Source organism: Chlorocebus sabaeus, chromosome 1, assembly GCF_047675955.1.
Source record: "Chlorocebus sabaeus isolate Y175 chromosome 1, mChlSab1.0.hap1, whole genome shotgun sequence".
NCBI classification, from domain to species: domain Eukaryota; kingdom Metazoa; phylum Chordata; class Mammalia; order Primates; family Cercopithecidae; genus Chlorocebus; species Chlorocebus sabaeus.
Genome location: NC_132904.1, coordinates 90264516 through 90284289, shown reverse-complemented (window position 1 = coordinate 90284289; position 19774 = coordinate 90264516). Strand labels below are relative to the sequence as shown.

At 40.1% G+C, this 19774-nt stretch overlaps 1 protein-coding gene across 10 annotated transcripts in view; it reads right to left on the bottom strand.

Moving 5' to 3' along the window:
- The window catches only part of CEP295 (centrosomal protein 295), a 70864-nt gene that overhangs the window by 28528 nt on the left and 22562 nt on the right, over positions 1-19774 (bottom strand). For 7 of the 10 annotated variants that reach the window (XM_038005326.2, XM_038005331.2, XM_008020534.3 and 4 more), the window contains 9 exons: positions 19468-19635; positions 15556-15777; positions 11489-11581; positions 11223-11326; positions 7831-7968; positions 7044-7141; positions 3270-6783; positions 486-663; positions 204-347 (listed from right to left, as the gene is read on the bottom strand). In XM_038005326.2, coding sequence (XP_037861254.2) covers positions 204-347; positions 486-663; positions 3270-6783; positions 7044-7141; positions 7831-7968; positions 11223-11326; positions 11489-11581; positions 15556-15777; positions 19468-19635 — 4659 coding nt within the window. Of the gene's footprint in view, positions 1-203; positions 348-485; positions 664-3269; positions 6784-7043; positions 7142-7830; positions 7985-11222; positions 11327-11488; positions 11582-15555; positions 15778-19467; positions 19636-19774 lie in introns of those variants that run through there. The other 3 variants (XM_038005332.2, XM_038005336.2, XM_038005335.2) reach the window with 2 other exon arrangements.

Below are 19774 nucleotides of genomic sequence, written 5' to 3'. Positions count from 1 at the left end.
ATGTGGTGGTGGGCACCTGTAATCCCAGCTACTCGGGAGGCTGAGGCAGGAGAATTGCTTGAACCCTGAAGGTGGAGGTTGCAGTGAGCCGAGATCACACCATTGCATTCCAGCCTGGGGAACAGAGCAAGACTCCATCTCAAAAAAAAGTAGAAAACTGGCAAATTATTTAAAAATCTTATTTTATCAAACCATCTATTTACCTAGTAGAGAAGTTCTGCCACTTGCTGGTGACTCTACTTCTTGTATCGCACTAAGTTCATGCTGGTTTAAGTCCAAACCACACTTGACTTTTGCTACAGGTGGTTTTGAGGATCTTCTCCCCAGATCTCTTTCCAGATGCTCACCTATTAAGTCAATGACAAGGTTGGGTACAATACAAAATCTATTAACATACTTCTAACTTTTCTTCAACTAGCAAACTACAGGGGACGAAAACAAGGAATAATCAGTGAAATAATTACAATCAAACACAATTATCTTACCACTTTGCTTGGCACTAGTGTCGTCTGAAGCCAAATGATCATCATCAGAGTTGTTCCTATCTGCATGCCTAATGTTTTCCTGATCATTTCCTGCTAGATCTTGTGTGTTAGGAAACCACTCTCTGAGCTGTCCCATCTTCTGGGTTTTTAAATCATTTTCAACTGTGGGCTTACTTATCTGAAAAAGTGGAGATGAGGGTGGGGAAACACAAGTTGGGGGATCACGTGAAGAAGTCTTCATTAGATTTTTATCTCCCTTCTTAAATTAGAAAGTCAACCAAATAAACAGTTCTATCAATCACACTTTTCATTTTTATCTATATATAAAAAATAAGATATGCTTCTAATGCCAAAAGGATTTCCACTGAAAATACAACCATTTGGCCGGGTACTGTGGCTCACGTCTGTAACCACTTTGGGAAGCCAAGGTGGGCAGGTCACCTGAAGTCAGGAGTTCAAGACCAGTCTGGCCAACATGGTAAAACCCCATCTCTACTAAAAATACAAAAATTGGCTGGACGTAGTGGTGCGTGCCCATAATCCCAGCTACTTAGGAGGCTAAGGCAGGAGAATCACTTGAAACTGGGAGGCAGAGGTTGCAGTGAGCCGAGATCGTGCCATTGCACTCCAGCCTGCAGCCTGGACAACAGAGCAAGATTTCATCTCAAAAAAAAGAAAGAAAGAAAGAAAGAAAATACAACCATTCACAGCTTTGGACTTAAAAACTTAGTCTCCAGCCAGGTGCAGTGGCTCATGCCTGTAATCCCAGCAGTTCGGGAGGCCAAGGCGGGCAGATCATGATGTCAGGAGATTGAGACCAACCTGGGCAACAGGGCAAAACCCTGTCTCTATAAAAAATACAAAAATTAGCTGGGCCTGTAATCTCAGCTACCCGGGAGGCTGAGGCAAAGGAATCGCTTGAACCAGGGAGTCAGAGGTTGCAGTGAGCCAAGATGACGCCACTGTACTCCAGCCTGGTCACAGAGCAGGACTCCATTTCAAAAACAAACAAACAAACAAAAATCAAAACAAAAAAAACTTAGCCTCCATTGCATCTTTCCATAAGAGATTATATTTGAGTATTTCCCTCTGCTTTTTTTTTGCCATTACTTTTCCTTTAAATGACCAGTAAATCTCTAGACATTAACTCTTCCTGAACCCAACTTAAGCTTCTTTTCTACATTAAAGGATTTGTAGAATTCTATTTAGACTAAATAATAAATTTAGGAAGTAGCCTTTCATTTATTTATTTTTTTGAGATAGGGTCTCCCTCATTACCCAGGCTGGAGTACAGTGGCATAATATGGTTTACTGCAGCCTCAACCTCCTGGGCTCAAGTCATCCTCCCACGTAAGCCTCCAGAGTTGCTAGGACTAGAGGTACATGCTATCATGCCTGGCTAATTTTTTTTTTTTTTTTTTTTTTTTGAGGCGGAGTGTAGCTCTGTCGCCCAGGCTGGAGTGCAGTGGCCGGATCTCAGCTCACTGCAAGCTCCGCCTCCCAGGTTCACGCCATTCTCCGGCCTCAGCCTCCCGAGTAGCTGGGACTACAGGCGCCCGCCACCTCGCCCGGCTAGTTTTTTGTATTTTTTAGTAGAGACGGGGTTTCACTGTGTTAACCAGGATGGTCTCGATCTCTTGACCTCGTGATCCGCCCGTCTCGGCCTCCCAAAGTGCTGGGATTACAGGCTTGAGCCACCGCGCCCGGCCATGCCTGGCTAATTTTTGTATTTTTTGTAGAGACAGGGTTTTGCCATGTTGCCCAGGCTGGTCTTGAACTCCTGGGCTTGGGAGAACCACCTGCCATGGCCTCTCAAAGTGTTGGAATTATAGGCCTGAGTCACCATGCCCAGCGGAACTGGCCTTTTAAAATAAAAAGGATACATTCAAATTTAGAACATACTCGTCTCCCCGGTAGGGCAACTATGAATGAGTCACTGGGCCAGAGTCTTATGAACAATTCAGATATAAGCAGCAGGTCCAGTTCTACATCAGCCTAAAATCATTGCCAGTTTTACAACAAGCCATAATAGTGTCACTTGAGAAAAAAGGATGGTATTGATTTTGATTTGTATATAAATGTCAACAAAGAGCACAATGTCCGTTGCTGCATAAGATAAATTCTGCTAACCAGTTATTTTTTACAATTTTAATCTTACAGTAAGCTTAAAATGCATTAAAACAAAACTCCAAAATAAGAATCTACATTGTTTTGTGGTGTGTTTGCATGTGAAATTAACTGAACTTCGGGCCAGGTGTGGTGGCTCACACCTGTAATCCCAGCACTTTGGGAGGCTGAAGTTGGTTTCAGACCAACCTGGTCAACATAGTGAAACCCCATCTCTACTAAAAAAAAAAAAAAAAATACAAAATTTAGCCAGGTATGGTGGTGCACGCCTGTAATCCCAGCTACTTGGGAGACTGAGGCACAAGAACCACTTAAACCCAGGAGGTGGGAGTTGCAGTGAGCCGACATGGTGCAATGCACCGCAGCCTGGACAATAGAACAAGACCTTGTCTTAAAAAAAAAAAAAAGAAAAAGAAAAAACAAAAGAAAATTTAAAAAAATAAATTAATTGGGCTTCACGTAACACTTAACCTCATAAATACCATGTGGGTGGATTGATTTTTGTTTTAACTTCCATATCATTTAGGGTGGAAAATCAAAGCACAGTTAAGGTCAAACTACTTATTCTCAATAATTGAAAACTTGTAATACTAGTATTAAAAACTGATTTGGGTTTAAGCTTCTATTGTTTCATTATTATTCAGGTTTAAAACATACCTGACTGTCTTTAAAGAAATCCTTCAAAGTCTCTTCATGTTTCTGTATCTGCTGCTGCAATGCTGTTTGTCTCTGTACAAGCAATTTTTCTTGGGCTTTCTGGCTATAATGCAAAACTTCTCTTTGTAGATCCAACTGCTTCTGAAGTCCCAAGTTATCTTGCTGAGCTAAGACAGGCTGTGAAAAACTCAGAAGTCTATCTTGAAACCCTGGGATCACAGGACCACTTGGGGGAGCTGCATGTTCATTCTGGGATGAATACAATTCACAAGTGCTTTTAGGTTTAGCTTCTGCAAAAGGTAGTGGAATAAACGAATGCTCTGTTTCCTTGGGTAGCAACAAAGAGGGGATAGTATGCTCAGCAGATTCACTTTTGTTCAACTTTGTTTGTTTGTTTAAAGGCAGTTCTTCCTGGGGTTTCTCATAAGAATACACCACTTCCCTTTGTGCATCCAACTGTGCTGTCAAATTATCTTGCTGAGGCAGGATAAGCTGTGATAAACTCAAAAGTCTATCCTGTAATCTTGGGATCTCAGGATGACTTGAGGGAACAGTATCATTACTTTTGGTTGGGAAAGACTTCTGGGTTCTTTCAGAGTCAACAACAGGCAGTACTACCTGGGATAAGAATGAAGAGGAGCTAACTTGTTCAGATGATACTCTTTTCTCTAATTCACTTAATCTTTGCAAAAGCAATTCTTCTTGGACTTCATGTATAGATCGAATGGCTTTCTTCTGTGTATCCAACTGCTGTTGAAGTGCCTGCAAATCACCATGGTGAGACTGGATAAAATGCTCAGAAGATACCTTTTCCTCAAATTTACATGGTTGTGACAAAACCAGTTCTTTCTGGGTTTTCTCAATAGAAGGAAGGAAATCTGTCTGTGCATGCAAGTGTTCTTCGAGTGCAATCGAATTATCTTGTTGAGGTAAAACAAGATGTGATAAGCCCAACGGCCTATCAGGCAATGTTATCTCTGAGGGACCTGAGGATACCATATTATCACTGTTAATTGAACATGGTTCTTGGTTTCTTTCAGATTCAGTAAGAGGTAATGAGGTGAATGAATGCTGTGGTACTAGGGGTAAGGAAGAGGTGTCAACCTGCTCAGGAGATATTCTTCCCTCCCATTCACTCTGTTGATGTAAAAGTAATTCTTCCCGAGCTTCTTGTCTAGCTAGAATGATGGCTTCTCTCTGTGTAGCTAACCGTTCTTGAAGTGCCTTCAAATTATCTTGTTGAGGCTGGATAAGTTGCGATATTCTCAAAAGTCTATCTTGCAATTGTGGGATCTGAAGGTGGCCTGAAAAAATTTTACTTTCACTCTCTGTTAAAAGAGGTTCCAGGATTGTGCCAGACTCAGCTGAAGCTAACGAGGTAAATGAAAGCTGTACCAACTGGGGTATGAATGAAGATGAGCCACTTTGTTCAGAAGCTGTGTTTTCTTGGGTTTTCTGGCTGAAATGAAAGGCTTCTTTCTCAGTGTCTAGCCATGCTTGGTGTTCCTCCAAATTATCTTGTAGAGGTAGTATACATTGTGAAACTCTCAAAAGTCTTTCCTGACATCTTGGGATTTTAGGATGGCTTAAGGGAATGGTACTGTCACTCTTGATTGATACACATTCCTGGAATCTCTCAGATTCATCTACCTGGCAGAGGGATGAAGAGGTGCCAGTCTGTTCAGAAGAAATCCTTTTCTCCAATTCACTTTCTGTGTGTACAAATTCCTGAGCTCCTTCTTTAGCACCAAGTATTACCCTTTGTATTTGTGACTGTTCTTGGAGTATTGTCAAATTTTCTTGCTGTGGCAGGCTATGCTGTGGAAAACTAAGAGATTTATCCTGAAATGTTGGGATTATCAAATGACTGGAGGGAACTACATTCTCCTTCTCAGATAAATAAAGCTCCTGAATTCTCCTAGGCTCAGCTTTAGCAGAAGCTTGTGAAGCAACTGAATGCTGAACAACCACTGGTGAGGATGAAGAGCTCACTGGCCCAGACTTACTGTCCCCCAAATCTCTTTGTCTATGTAAAAGTAATTCCACCTGAGCTTCATGCCTAGCCTGAAGAGTATCCCTCTGTTTAGTCAACTGTTCTTGGAGCAACTTCAAACTATCATGTAGAGGTAGGAACTGCTGTAGGAAACTCAAAGACCCATCCTGAGATTTGGGGATGTCAGATTGGTATGAAACAAGTCCTTTATCGCTCTTAGATGAATATTGCTCCTGTGTTTTTCCAGATTTCGTATCAGTAGATGGTAGTGAAGTAAATGTATGCTGAGCTACCTGAAATGGGAAAGAAGAGGGCTCAGCCTGTTCAGAACATACTCTTCCATCTAATTCACTCTGTTTATGTACACACAATACTTCCTGGGCTTCTCGCCTAGCCTGAAGGCTATCCTTCTGAATATTCAACTGCTCTTGGAGAAATTTAAAATTATTTTGCTGTGATAGGATAGGCTGTGAAAGACTCAAAAGCCTATCCTGAAGTTGTGAGATCACATGATGGTCTGAGGAAACTGCAGTATTATTCTTGGTTGGTGAAGATTCCTGCGTTCTCCCCAAATCTGCTTTGGCAGAAGGCAATAAAGCAGATAAATCTGGAGTTACCAAGGGAAGGAATACCGAGAGGCCAGTTTGCTGTTCCAATTCTTTCTGTTTGCATAAAAGCAACTGTTCCTGAGCTTCCTGTCTTGCCTGAAGAACTTTCTTCTGTAGGTCTAACTGTTCTTGGAGGGCCTTCATATTACCTTGCTGGACTGTGATATTCTCTGAGGGTAGTAAAGGCCTATCATACATTTGATTGATTATAGAATGGCTTGTGGAAACTGTACTTTTGCTCATGGCTGAAAAGGGTTCTTGAATGTTTCCTGATTCAACTTTAACAGGCAGAGAACTAGAAGAATGCTGAGGTACCAGTGGTACAAATGAAGAAGGTTCAGTTAGATGGGGAGATATATTTTCACTATTCTCTGAGAACAATTGTTGGGAATCTAAACTTTGAAAAGTTGTTGCCCTAAATGTTTCAGATATTTTTCTAGCATCCTGTGATATTAGCCGCCTGTCATGTGACAAAGCCCTTGAAAGTGTCTCAGAATTTTCGGGGACCAATTTATAGTCTCTCTGTTGTGTTTCAGTCTGAGAGAATTGCCTTAGATGTTCTTGTGATTCTAAAGACTGATTGGTTAAAGTACCTGAAGTTCCTGATGTTTCTGCTGTTTCCACCTGTCTTTGTGGAAAGTGATTTTGTTTCGCTACTTGAAAATGATCTTGTTCTAATTTGGAGGTCTGTACAGGTTGTACGGGTTGGTATTTGTCAGGACTCAACTTGAGTCTCTGACCTTGATCCCAATGCTCTGATATAGCAGTTGGTCTCTCAGATTTCCATGATGGCACTGATATGACAGAATCAGTTATCAGTGATGGAGCTGACATCGATGGGCACCTTCCTTTTAACATAGTTTGATATTCAAGTAATCGCTTCCTGGCTGTTTCAACAGACTGCCTGTGTAACCTAACAAAAACAAAAGCAATTATTCTTTCTTAATGAAAAACAAAAAGCCCCATATCTATACATTAAATTTAACAAACAGCAACCTAGGATTGGCAATATTCATGGTGAAAAGAAATTACACTCACACTGTCCTTTAAGAATGGCAGTTCTAAATGCCATAGTTCTAAGGAAATCCAAATTAGATCTTCATATAAACGAAATAATAAATCCTAAAAATGTAGCCACATATGATCACATATAAATTATAACCTAGCTAATACCTGTTTTGTTGTAAAAGCTGATGTTGATAGTTACGAATCATCTGCCTATGACTATCTTCATCAGAAATTACAGCGCATGATGCTGGAGCAATGCCAACCTAATAAAAGACAAAGTTACTAATTAAAAAGCAAATTTAGAAATAAGTATTGAGGTATTTTTTACATCCAGTTCTATAATTATAAACTTCTATACAGCTTTATTTTTTACAAAATGACTGGCATTTCCATTAGTAAGAAATGAACTAATCTGTCATTCTCCTTTAGTGCAGGTCCAAAAGCTCAACGTACACATTACCTACAAACCATGTTCATATCTATTAATATCCTATAGAAACTGAAAGATGAAAGCCGTAACTGATACAAATTTATTCATATATACACACGTTATATTAAAAAAAGACCAAATAAGAATTATAAAGGCATTTTACTTTTATTATTATTATTATTTTTTGAGATGGAGTCTCGCTCTGCAACCTCCACCTCCCAGGTTCAAGCGATTCTCCTGCCTCAGCCTCCGCAGTAGCTGGGATTACAGGCACGTGCCACCACGCCCAGCTAATTTTTGTATTTTTAGTAGAGATGGGGTTTCACCACATTGGCCAGGCTGCTCTCGAACTCCTGACTTGAAGTGATCTGCCCGTTTCGTCCTCCCAAAGTGCTGAGATTACAGGCATGAGCCACCACGCCTGACCATCCATTTTGCTTTTCTTAAATGCTACAAGTGCTCATATTTTCTTGCCCCCCTCACCATACGATTTATGTAGTGATGAGATTTTCTGCATCCTACCCCAGTTGGTTGAGTTTTTTTTCTTTTTTCTTCTTCCAGCTGAGCCCTGAAGCAGTCAGTTTCTAATCTTAATTTTTGCTGTTCAATTTGTTCAAGTAATTCCAATTGCTTTTGCTTCTGCTCTTCTATTTCCATTATCTAGGTAACAAAAATACTATTGATCTATTAACAACAAACTCATACAAAGGCAAAGCTAACACACATTCCATTTAAAAGAAATTAGGTTTCTTCACCAAGAGTACCAATTTTCAAAGAAGCAAGTGGTGATGCTTTATCTCTGTTGCTGTCACTGAATAGCTGTTGAACAGATATTCTAAGTAGTTTTGAAGTTTTAGTAGAGACGGGGTTTCACCATGTTGGCCAGGCTGGTCTCAAACTCCTGACCTTAGGTGATCCGCCCACCTACGCCTCCCAAAGTGCTGGGATTCCTAAACTGGGGATGGGATTAAAAGATGGGAAATGGGAAAAAGGGATAGAAGTAAAAAAACAGAAGGAAAAGAAAGAATAAATAAATAAACTATTTCTACTTTCTGAGAGCACAGGGAAACCGTGATCACCACTGAAAAACTACCCTGAAGTAGCAAATGATGTACAGCCAAATTCTATGTTCACAGATTTAATAGTATAAATAATGAGTAAAGAAATTAAATATCAAGGCCTCCTAAAATACTTTGATTTCTTAGCCATATTCATTAAGAGGTATAGTTATCTAGAAGCAATGAAAAACATTCTGTGTCTTTTTTGTCAGGCAGGGAACAGAAGAAAATGGCAGAAAGATAACACATAAACTCTAATATTATACAAGCACACTCACACTCTAAGAAAGAACGTGTTTGAGTTCATGAGGACAAAACTAGCCTGCCAAATCCAGCACCTTAGTCTCCTCCTATCTGCAATTTAGCTTTTGTGGTTTAATTACTCAGGGTCAATAGCAGCCAGAAAATCTTAAACAGAAAATTCCAGAAATAATTCATGTTTTAAATTATGCACAATTTTAAGCAGTGTGATGAAATCTTGTACTGTCCTGCTCTATACGCTGAAAACATGAATAATCCCTTTGTCCAGCATATCCATGCTGTAAACTGGACCAGGCCATTTGTTACTTAGTAGCCATCTTTGTTACAAAAACTTGCCTGTTGCAGCATCACAGTGCTTGTGTTCAAATAACCCTTATTTTACTGTATAATGGCTCCAAATCACAAGAGTAGTAATGCTGGCAATTTAGATATGTCAAAGAGAGGCTGCAAAGTGCTTCCTTTTAGTGAAAAGTTGAAAGTTCTCAATAAGGAAAGAAAAAGAATTATAAGCTGATTGTTAAGATCTATGGTAAGAGTAAATCTTCTATCAGTGGAATTATAAAGCAGGAAAAATAAATTCACCCATAGTATATACAGAAATCAAAAATCAATATTATCTGCAGTTTGGTACTATCAAGCATCCACGAGGGGTCTTGGAACATATACCCTGTAGATAAGCAGGGACCACTGTACAGTCCCTGACAGACAGATATTTACTGAATAAGTAAAAAAAGGCATGCACGTTGTTTTATTACATAAAGAACTAGAGATAATGAACAATGATCTTGTTTTCAAAATAAAAAATGTTTTGACCTGATTCTTTACCTATTCCTAGTTAGGCAACAGTGGCTTAAACTGAGTTCCTAGACAGCTCCTCTTCCTTACTCATAAGAACTCCTGAATTTAGATTGTTTACAGTTCTGTAGTACATCTATGACTGTACTATCCATACAGTGGTTACTAGCTATATGTGACTACTTAAATTTAATTAAAATTAAATAAAACTTAAAATTCAGTTCCTCAGTTACACTAACAACATTTTGTGTATTCAACAGCCCATGGGGCTAACAGGTACATACTGGACATAGATATAGAACATTTCCATCATCACAGAAAGTGCTACTGTACAATACTGTTCTAGACTATTGACGAAAAAAAATTTTTTTTTTTTTTGAGATAATTTTGTCACCCAGGCTGAATGCAGTGGCACAATCTTGGCTGACTGCAACCTCCGCCTCTTGTGTTCAAGCGATTCTCCTACCTCAGCCTTCTGAGTAGCTGGAATTATAGGTGCGCACCACCACGCCCAGAGAATTTTTGTAGTTTTAGTAGAGACGGGGTTTCACCATGTTGGCCAGGCTGGTCTCAAACTCCTGACCTCGGGTGATTCACCCACCTAAGCCTCCCAAAGTGCTGGGATGACAGGTATGAGCCACTGCGCCCGGCCTAAGAAAGTGTTTATCTGAGAAGAAATACTGGCTCACGGAATTATCATTCCCCAGCTGTATTTCGGAAAAAAACTAACTAGGACTACAAACTGGCTTGCTTAGTAATAATTAGCCTCCTTCAAGGTAAGTTGGGTTAAAAAATATTTTATTAAAAGTAGATGAGACCAAAATTATAAGTTAAGTAGATTTTTCTCTTTTTTGGGGGGATGGAGTCTCACTCTGTCATCCAGGCTGAAGTGCAGTGGTGTGATCTTGACTCACTGCAACCTCCATCTCCTGGGTTCAAGCAATCCTCCCACCTTAGCCTCCTGGGTAGCTGGGACTACAGATGTGTGTCACCACACCTGGCTGATTTTTGTATTCTTAGTAGAGACAGTGTTTCACCATGTTGGCCAGGTTGTTCTCAAATTCCTGGGCTCAAGAGATCTGTTCACCTCAGCCTCCCAAAGTGCTGAGATTTCAGGCATGAGTCACCATGCCTGGCCTAAAGAGGTTAAAGTTTAGCTTGGGCAACACAGCAAGACCTCATCTCTACTAGGAAAAAAAAAAAAAAAATTAGCTGGTCATGGTGGCCCATACCTATAGTCCTAGCTACTCAGGAGGCTGAGGTTAGAGGATTGAATTGAGGAGGTCAAGACTGCAGTGAGCCATGATCATGTCACTGTACTCCAGCCTGGGCGACGGAGCAAAAAAAGGGGGTTGTATATTAAAAGTTTTTCCTCTAAAGTATTATTTTTCAAAAAACTTGTGAGATTACAAAGCCCATCTGAGTGTCTAATATTATGACAAGGACTTGTTAATTCAACAATTATTTATTGTATACTTGCTATGTACAAAGCATTGTATCAGAAACTGTGTAGGATAAACTGAATTTTTTTAAAGAAGATAGTCTCTGCTTTTTAAAAGCTAATAAATTTTATAGGGAAGATCTATACAAATAAAATATAAAGCAGACAAAATAAGGGTTGAATGAGCAGTATGAGCAAAGACAACATGCATTTTATCAGCTAAATGTTTGTGTAAGACAATGTCAAAAACATGATATCAAAAGTAGCCAGACATTAAGACAAATTTCATTGGCCAAACAAAATTATATAAGAGTACCTAGGGGAAAAAATAAACCTTTAAAAATAAAATTTCAAATTACCTGTTTCTGTCTTGCTGACATTCTAATCCTGGCTGCTTCTTCTTGAGGATGAAGTAGAACTGAACTCTGAGCTACAGTTGTGATAGGCAGAGTCCCACTTATTTCTAGGGGAATGCCCCAAACAAAAATTAGTTTCAATAATTTAGAATTTTGACACCACTATAATGCCCTTTCTTAATATATCACATGTAATTTTATTTAAAACAAACAAACAAAAAACACAAGATGCCAGGAGTCTAATTTAAGGATGTGATAAAAAGAAATACCTTGTTCTTTTCCAGAGTGTGTACCACACGAAAGTGGTTTATCTTCACTGACAAGTGGTCCAGACTCAATTGTTAGTGTATCACTTTCAACAACTGTAATAGATAATACCACTGTTATTATGAATATATCATCATTGTCAAACTTAAAGCAAAATAATAAAATTCTGGTATTAACAGATTCAATCTAGGGCCATCTGAATGTCTCATCTAGTTAAGATCCAGTCACCTTCCTGATGATCAGATACATTTCTTATTAAACCCAAGCCTAATAACAACAGGGATGAAAGACTGAAATTGCGAAAACGTGAAGAACTGATTTAAAAGATATGCTGATAGGGTTTCAAACACAGGAGAAAAGCATAAACAGAGTGGAAATAACAAGATATCAAAGTTAAAAAAGAGAAGCTAACAAAATGTCAATGTATCTTTGATATATTTGGATACTAGCTTTTTAAAAAATAATTTGTGAAACCAGAGCAGAGAAGGAAGTTAAAGCAATTTGTTCTGATCATGATTGGGTAGCCAGATACTCTGCATGGAGCTATCCGTTCGTTCACTCATTAATTCATTGGGCACCTACTTATGCGGCAGATGCTAGGGACACCACAGTGAATGAGAAAAGGCCTCAAGGAGGCTTTACAGAGTAGGTGGCAGAACCATCATATAATTATCCCACAAAAAATTATAAAATTAGAAATTGTGGGCCGGGCGCAGTGGCTCACACCTGTAATCCCAGCACTTTGCGAGGCCGAGGTGGGTGGATCATGAGGTCAGGAGATTAAGACCATCCTGGCTAACACGGTGAAACCCCGTCTCTACTAAAAATAGAAAAAATTAGCCGGGCGTGGTGGCGGGCGCCTGTAGTCCCAGCTACTTGCCTGTAGTCCCAGCTACTCGGGAGGCTGAGGCACGAGAATGGCGTAAACCCAGGAGGCGGAGCTTGCAGTGAGATTGCGCCACCGCACTCCAGCCTGGGCGACAGAGCAGATTCCGTCTCAAAAAAAAAAAAAAAAAAAAAAAAAAAAAAAAAAAAAAAAAAAAAAATTAGAAATTGTGATAAGTACTATATAAAAAGAGTGAAGGGTTATACAATAGAGTATAATAAATAATAGATTTCTGGGCAAGAAGAAATTTCTCTGAGGAAAGGACATTTAAGCAGACACTTGAAAGGTAACGAAGAACCAGCCAGGTAAACAATGTGAAGATGTATAGGAGATCTTTCCAGACAGACCAAAGGGTATAAAAGTCCCCATGAGGATAAAGAAACAAACCTTGGCCCATTCAAGGAACTGGGAGATTAGTGTGCATGGTTTTAGTGAGGCAAGGGGGGGAATAGAGCAAGATGAGAATGATGAAAGCCTGCTCATATAGGCCCTTTATCTTTTTTGTTTCTTTCTTTTGAGACAGAGTCTCATTTTGCCGCCCAGAATGGAAGACAGTGGCGTGATATGAAGCTCCATCTCCCAGGTTCACACCATTCTCCTGCCTCATGCTCCCGAGTAGCTGGGACTACAGGCGCCTGCCACCACGCCCGGCTCATTTTTTTTTTCTTATGAGATGGAATCTCGCTCTGTCTCCCAGGCTGGAGTAGTGGCGCGATCTCGGCTCACTGCAAGCTCCGCCTCCCGGGTTCACGCCATTATCCTGCCTCAGCTTCCCGAGTAGCTGGGACTACAGGCGCCCACCACCACCACGCCTGGCTAATTTTTTGTATTTTTAGTGGAGACGGGGTTTCACCGTGTTAGCCAGGATGGTCTCGATATCCTGACCTTGTGATCCGCCTGCCTGGGCCTCCCAAAGTGCTGGGAGTACAGGCATGAGCCACCGCGCCTGGCCAGGCCCTTTTATCAAAAGAACTTGGTCATGGATTGACTATGAGAGTCCCCTTTTTTGGATTTCAACACCATATTCTCTCCTACTTCTCTGGCCACTCCTTTTACTGACTTTGCTATCTGCTCTTTCTCTAGCCATCTTCTAGATGTTGGAATCCCTCAGATGGTCTTACAAGCCCTCTTTTCACTAAATTATTTCTCCTCCAAGAGGTTTTCTACGCCTATGGCTTTAAATATCATATGTATGTCTAGATTCCAAATTTACCTCTCTTGCTTTAAATTATTCGATTAATTCAACAAATGTTAACTGAGCACCTGTTTTGTACAAGGCAGCAGTCCAGACTCTGGGGACATAGCAATGTACAAAATCAAAGTTCCTATCCTTATGGATGGGTGGGGTAGGCATTAAGACAATAAGCAAAATAAGCACCAAAGTCACTTTACTGGGCCCATCAGATATTGATAAGAGCTATGGGGGGGAAGCAGGGTAAAGGGGATAGGAAGTGAAAGGTGTGGAGGTTGGGGTAGAGGTGGGGAGTAGTAGAAGTGTGCCATTTTATATAGTCAGAAAAGGCCTTATTGAGAAAGGGATAGTTGAGTAAACATGTGAAGGAAGTGAGGGAGTGAGTCAAGGAAATACGGGAGAAAAAGAGAAGTCTAGTCAAAAAGACTAGCAATTGCTAAGACCACGAGTCCTATGTTTGCTGTTTGAGAAACAGCGAGCAAGCTGGCATCTACAGTGTAGAAGATGGGGAGGGAGGTATGGCAGGCAAATGAAGTCAGAGAGGTAGTGAGTATGGGAGTAGTGGTGGTGGGGGTGTATGTATGCAGGTCATATAAGGCTTTGAAACCACTATAAACTCTCTGGTTTTTACTGAGTGAAACTGACAGTTATTGGAGGGCTTCATCCAAAGAAATGACATGAGATTACCTGCTTTTAAGAGGACCACTGTGTTAAGAGACAATAGGGAGGTGCAAAGGCTGACAATAGCAGGCTACTACAAGAATCTACCCTAGAAAATGAACATGGCTTAAACTACGATGTAGGTGGAAAAAAATGGTTGGACTATGGATATATTTTGAGGGTAGGGCCAACTGGATCAGCTAATGGTTTGGACATAAGATATGAAAAGAGGGAACCAGAATGATTATAAGGTTTTTGGCTTGAGCAAGGGAATTAACATATTGCCAGATACTGAAATGTGGAATACTGTAGGAAAAGCAGGTGTGTGGTGGGAGGGGATATCAACAGGTCACTTCTGAAAAATTTAAGATATTACTAGATATACGAGAGAAGGAAACAGTTAAATAAGTAGGCAAGTTCAAACAGGAAGTCAAAAATAGAAATGCACACTTGGGAGACATCAGCATATAGATGATAATGTAAAGTGTGACATTTGAGATCAACTAGGGAGTTTTGATATAAAGAGAAGGGACTTGAGGAATGAGCTCTAGACTAAGCATATCCACATGGAGATGTGGATAAACAGCGAAGAAAATGCAACAGAAAATAGTAAAGTAGGAAAACCAAGGGAAGGTACTGTCAAGGGGCCAAGGGAAGAAAATACTTCATAGCTTCCTGTGGGACGCAGGATAAAATCCAAAACCCAAATATAGACCACAAGTCACTTTTCTCAAAAGCACAGAAGCAAAACATTTCTATACAAATCCAATCGCATTTTAAAAATAATCGCAATCAAGGAGATACTTGAATTATATGTGAACAGATACTTTATAACTTCTGGAAGTACAGTTAATAGCCTGTTTTTCCTATCTGAAAATTATTTAAAATTAGCAAATAAGAAACTAAGTATCTGGTGGGAATACAACATGCTCAAAAGCCATTAACATGTTCATATATCCTTTGATCAGGAGTTATTCTTTAAAGAGTCCTTCCTAAGGAAGGAAATAAAGATGTGGGCAAAGATTTCACTAAAAGGATGCCCGCTGTAGCACAAAAATGCCAAGAAAAATCAGAAAATGGCCTGAACATCTCAATAAGGAACTGGTTAATTTTGATTCATTGATCAGATTGGAATGAATATACGTAAATAACAATACTAGATTAAAAGTGGTCTGAAAGAAGATTAAGGGTTTTATAATGTTTCTTTGTTGCTTTTAATTAGCAAGATTATGTTTTGTTCCTTTTAACTGCTATTTGATTTTTCAGAAATGAACCTACTTTTGAACAACTTAAAAGGGTTTATATAAAATGAGACTCTTAGAGAGAAATACCTTGTTCCTGCCCAGAGGATAATGTTCTCTCTTCACTGGCAATTGTTCCTGACTCAACCGTTGGTGCTTTACTCTCAATTTCACTAACAGTCGTAATCATTTCACTTTCATCCTCAGACATAGATTTAATTGTCCAGAGAGATTTTTGGCTTCGGATCTTATTTAATAATTTTTTAAAAAGAACTTTTGAAGGAATCTGTTGGGTCTTCATTACCAAGGGAACTAAAAGAAAGAAAAAAGGGAAAAAACTTATTTAGCATCTATTATATTACCAGACAAATTGTTCCACCTTATATTCGGTCACTGCTATAACCACTAGTTAAAAGCACAATTTTATTTTCCTCGATATTTACAATTTAACAGTGTACATGACAATGCTATTTGACGCCAATCATTATAACCAGAAATAATTTTTCAAATGAAAATAGTAAAAGTGCCAAAATTCAGATATTTTCCAAAAACATGTATGCAACACAAATTTCAAGCCTAAAAAACTTAACGGGAAGATGTTTATTTTGCTCGTTAAATAACTGAATGTGTAACTTCTAATTAATTTGCGGGTAAGATTAATATTGAAAATATATGCTGTGAGGTTCTATAGTCTACACTAGAGAACAGTCCCAAATATGGTTCTGTACTTCTTAGTGAGCTACAGAGGAAAACATCATTGCTATGAAAGCAAATCAACTGCTCCCAAATTATTCTTGGCACTATCTGGGAAAAATGTCTCCCACCCATCTTCATACAGAGACCCCTTCAGTTAAAAACAAAAACAAAAAAACAACACAAGTATTTCTTCAAACATTTTCCCATGCGGGCTGATAGTTTAATGCCAAAACTCAGTATAATACGAACAGTTCTCTAAGAGGACAAAAGTGTGATGCAAGTATATATTTCTCTGGCTTAGTCAAGGAATAAAATTTAAGAATATCTTGAAGAGGTTGAAAATGGGCAGATTGTAGTTTTGTCTAACTTACATAAAAAAAAAAATCCAGGCCGGACGCGGTGGCTCACGCCTGTAATCCCAGCACTTTGGGAGGCCGAGACGGGCGGATCACAAGGTCAGGAGATGGAGACTATCCTGGCTAACCCGGTGAAACCCCGTCTCTACTAAAAATACAAAAAAATTAGCCGGGCGTAGTGGCGGGCGCCTGTAGTCCCAGCTACTCGGGAGGCTGAGGCAGGAGAATGGCCTGAACCCGGGAGGCGGAGCTTGCAGTGAGCCGAGATCGCGCCACCGCACTCCAGCCTGGGCGACTGAGCAAGACTCCGTCTCAAAAAAAAAAAGAAAAAAAAAAAAATCCAATTGAGTTATAATTTACAAAGAACAAGGTGCACAAAACCTAAGTGTATAGCTTAATGAATTTTACATGTCGATGTAACCCCTTTCAGATTATGTGGAACATTACCAGGACTAAGGTTCCTTCATGTCCCTTCCCAGTCAATACCCCCCTAAAAACAGCCACTACTTTAACCCCAAGATCACAGATTAGTTTTGCCTTTTTTTTTAAACCTTCATATAAACATGGAATCATATATTTAGGTGTTATTTTCCGCCTGGCTTCTTTCATTTACCATTACTCCACAACCCACTCGTTTTTAAGAAGTAAATTCATTGCTCATATTTAAAAGTAAGGATTTTTAAAAACAATGAGATTCCTAACTTCAAACAAACAACTTGGCAACACCAAGTCAATAAGACCAAATAAGATCAGCAGGAGCTAAAGTGTAACTGTCCCTTTAGATTAGGCAAGACTTCCATTGTGACAAACTAGATATTGAATGATACTCCCAATGGAAATAACTGAAAAAGTTGCATAAAAGAGTAAAAACATCTTCTTTTTTAGATGGAGTTTCACTCTTGTTGCCCAGGCTGGAATGCAGTGGTGCGATCTCGGCTCACTGCAGCCTCTGTCTCCCAGGTTCAAGCGATTCTCCTGCCTCAGCCTCCCGTGGAGCTGGGATTACAGGTGAGTGCCACTACACCCAGCTAACTTTTGTATTTTTGGTAGAGACAGGGTTTCACCATGTTGGCCATGTGGTCTCGAACACCTGAACTCAAATGATCCTCCCACCTCGGCCTCCCAAAGTGCTGGGATTACAGGTATGAGTCACTGCGCATGGCCGTAAGAATATCTTTTTAAAGTCGCTGCTGGCTGGGTGCGGTGGCTCACATCTGTAATCCCAGCACTTTGGGAGGCAGAGGCGGGCAGATCATGAGGTCAGGAGTTCAACACCAGCCTGGGCCAACATAACGAAACCCCGTCACTGCTAAAAATACAAAAATTAGCCAGGCATGGTGATGTGTGTCTGTAGTCCCAGCTACTCGGGAGGCTGAGACAGGAGAATCGCTTGAACCCGGGAGGCGGAGGTTGTGGTGAGCCATGATCGTGCCATTGCACTCCAGCCTGGGGCAACAGAGCAAGACTGTCTCAAAACAAACAAACAAAACAAACAAAAAACAGACACTGCTGACCTAGCATGAAAAGAAAAGGTTTTGCAGCGGACAGAAATGAAATTTAAGTGGAAAGCTTGGAGGGAAAGCAAGTCAGTCCTGAAACCATCTTCTGCCAAACTTACACCAAAGTCAAAACACAGTAACCTTAAGCTGCTGCTGCTTTTTTCCCCCCCAGTTGCTGGTAGTAACCTTAGGCTTCTGTTTGGACAACAATGTAGGCATAGGAGACATGAATAAGACCTAGAGCCCCTACTTGAGGAGTCTAATGGGAGGCCTACATTAAGTTGGAATCCCAAAAGGCTATGTTCAGGGTATAGGGCGAAGACGATAAGAAACCCTGAGTGGTTTTAAACAAAGGCAATACCAGTAGATATGGGGCAAAAATAGCTTAAATCCGTGAAGAGGACTTGGTCTTTAAGGAGACATGCAGGTAAAAGGAAAGTGTTAAAGGTAACTCCCAGTGGTCTGGCTTGGGTAACTACAGACTGTGATACCATTCACTAAGATAGAAAAGATAGGTAGAGTCTGTTTCAGTAGGCAAGAGAAGATCATAAATTTATTGCTTGACATGGAGTTTTAACTATGGGACAGTCAAGTAAAAAAGTTCAGAGTGTTGGAGATAGAGATGTTTGAGAGATCAAAATTTGTGCTATCCATCATTACACACAAAGTACCTAGAAATAACTGAATACCAGTAGGATCTCTGATGATCTGATAAGTCTGTGCTGACCTTTGTTGTGCTGAATCTCTACTCACTCAAATGGGGATGGCACCAGATTCAAGAGGCCAAGTAAGAGATCCAGAGCTAGTCAATGAGATATGGGGTTTCACTGAGGGCATACATACAAGGGGGAGTCCAGTAGCAGCAGGCTGGACAGAAGAACTGCAACTGCTTACAAAAAGCATGCCATTTAAATAGCACTGTCACTTAGTACCCTTTTCCTAATGACCTCCACCTGACGACTTTCATTCAACCCAAAACTTGATACCTTGATCCTCTGTGTGGCTCATGTTCCACAGGATGGGACAGGGGCTCAGGTATTCCTCATAGACAAGAAAGAATCTCCAGGTTGGCTATTCCCAGATTCCCTAGCTCAGAACACACATTCAGGTGTGTATGCCACACAGGGTCGTTCTCAGGATATGCTTAAGTTATTGCTATCAGGTATGTTTACCATACAATCTTTCAAATGAATTCAGAATTGAGCACCTAACTCAAATAACCTGAAAATCTTCAGATCATCTGTACCTCTGAATAAACCTTCCTCCTACACATATGAAAAAGGATCATCAGTGATGGATATATAAAAACATTGTTTCCTTTAGCTACCGATCCCATCAGTATTCCTCATTGCTTGCACTTAAATCAGACCAGATTTTCCTAACTGCTGGCTAATGGTTAGCATTTCTTTTCCTGTGAAATATTGTAATATTTAGCTCAGAAGGGTTTTTACCATCTGTTTCACTAGAACATATTATTTCAGCTTCTGTCACTGGAAGGTCTTCAGCTGCACCCAAATTTTCATGTTCCATTGAAAGGTTCAGCTCTTCATCTTGAATCTGATCGGTCACAGTGGGCAAGGGCTCTGGTTCAAGGTGCAGAATCAGATTCCCTTTCACCTCTTAAAAAAGAAAAATAGAGACATGTTTCCATTCCAAAATGATTAAAAATAACTGGATCACAAAAATGCAAAGGTCACAGTAATGTCTCAATCTAAACTATGGGGGGCCTCCTTCAAATTGAGAACTCATTTCAAGATA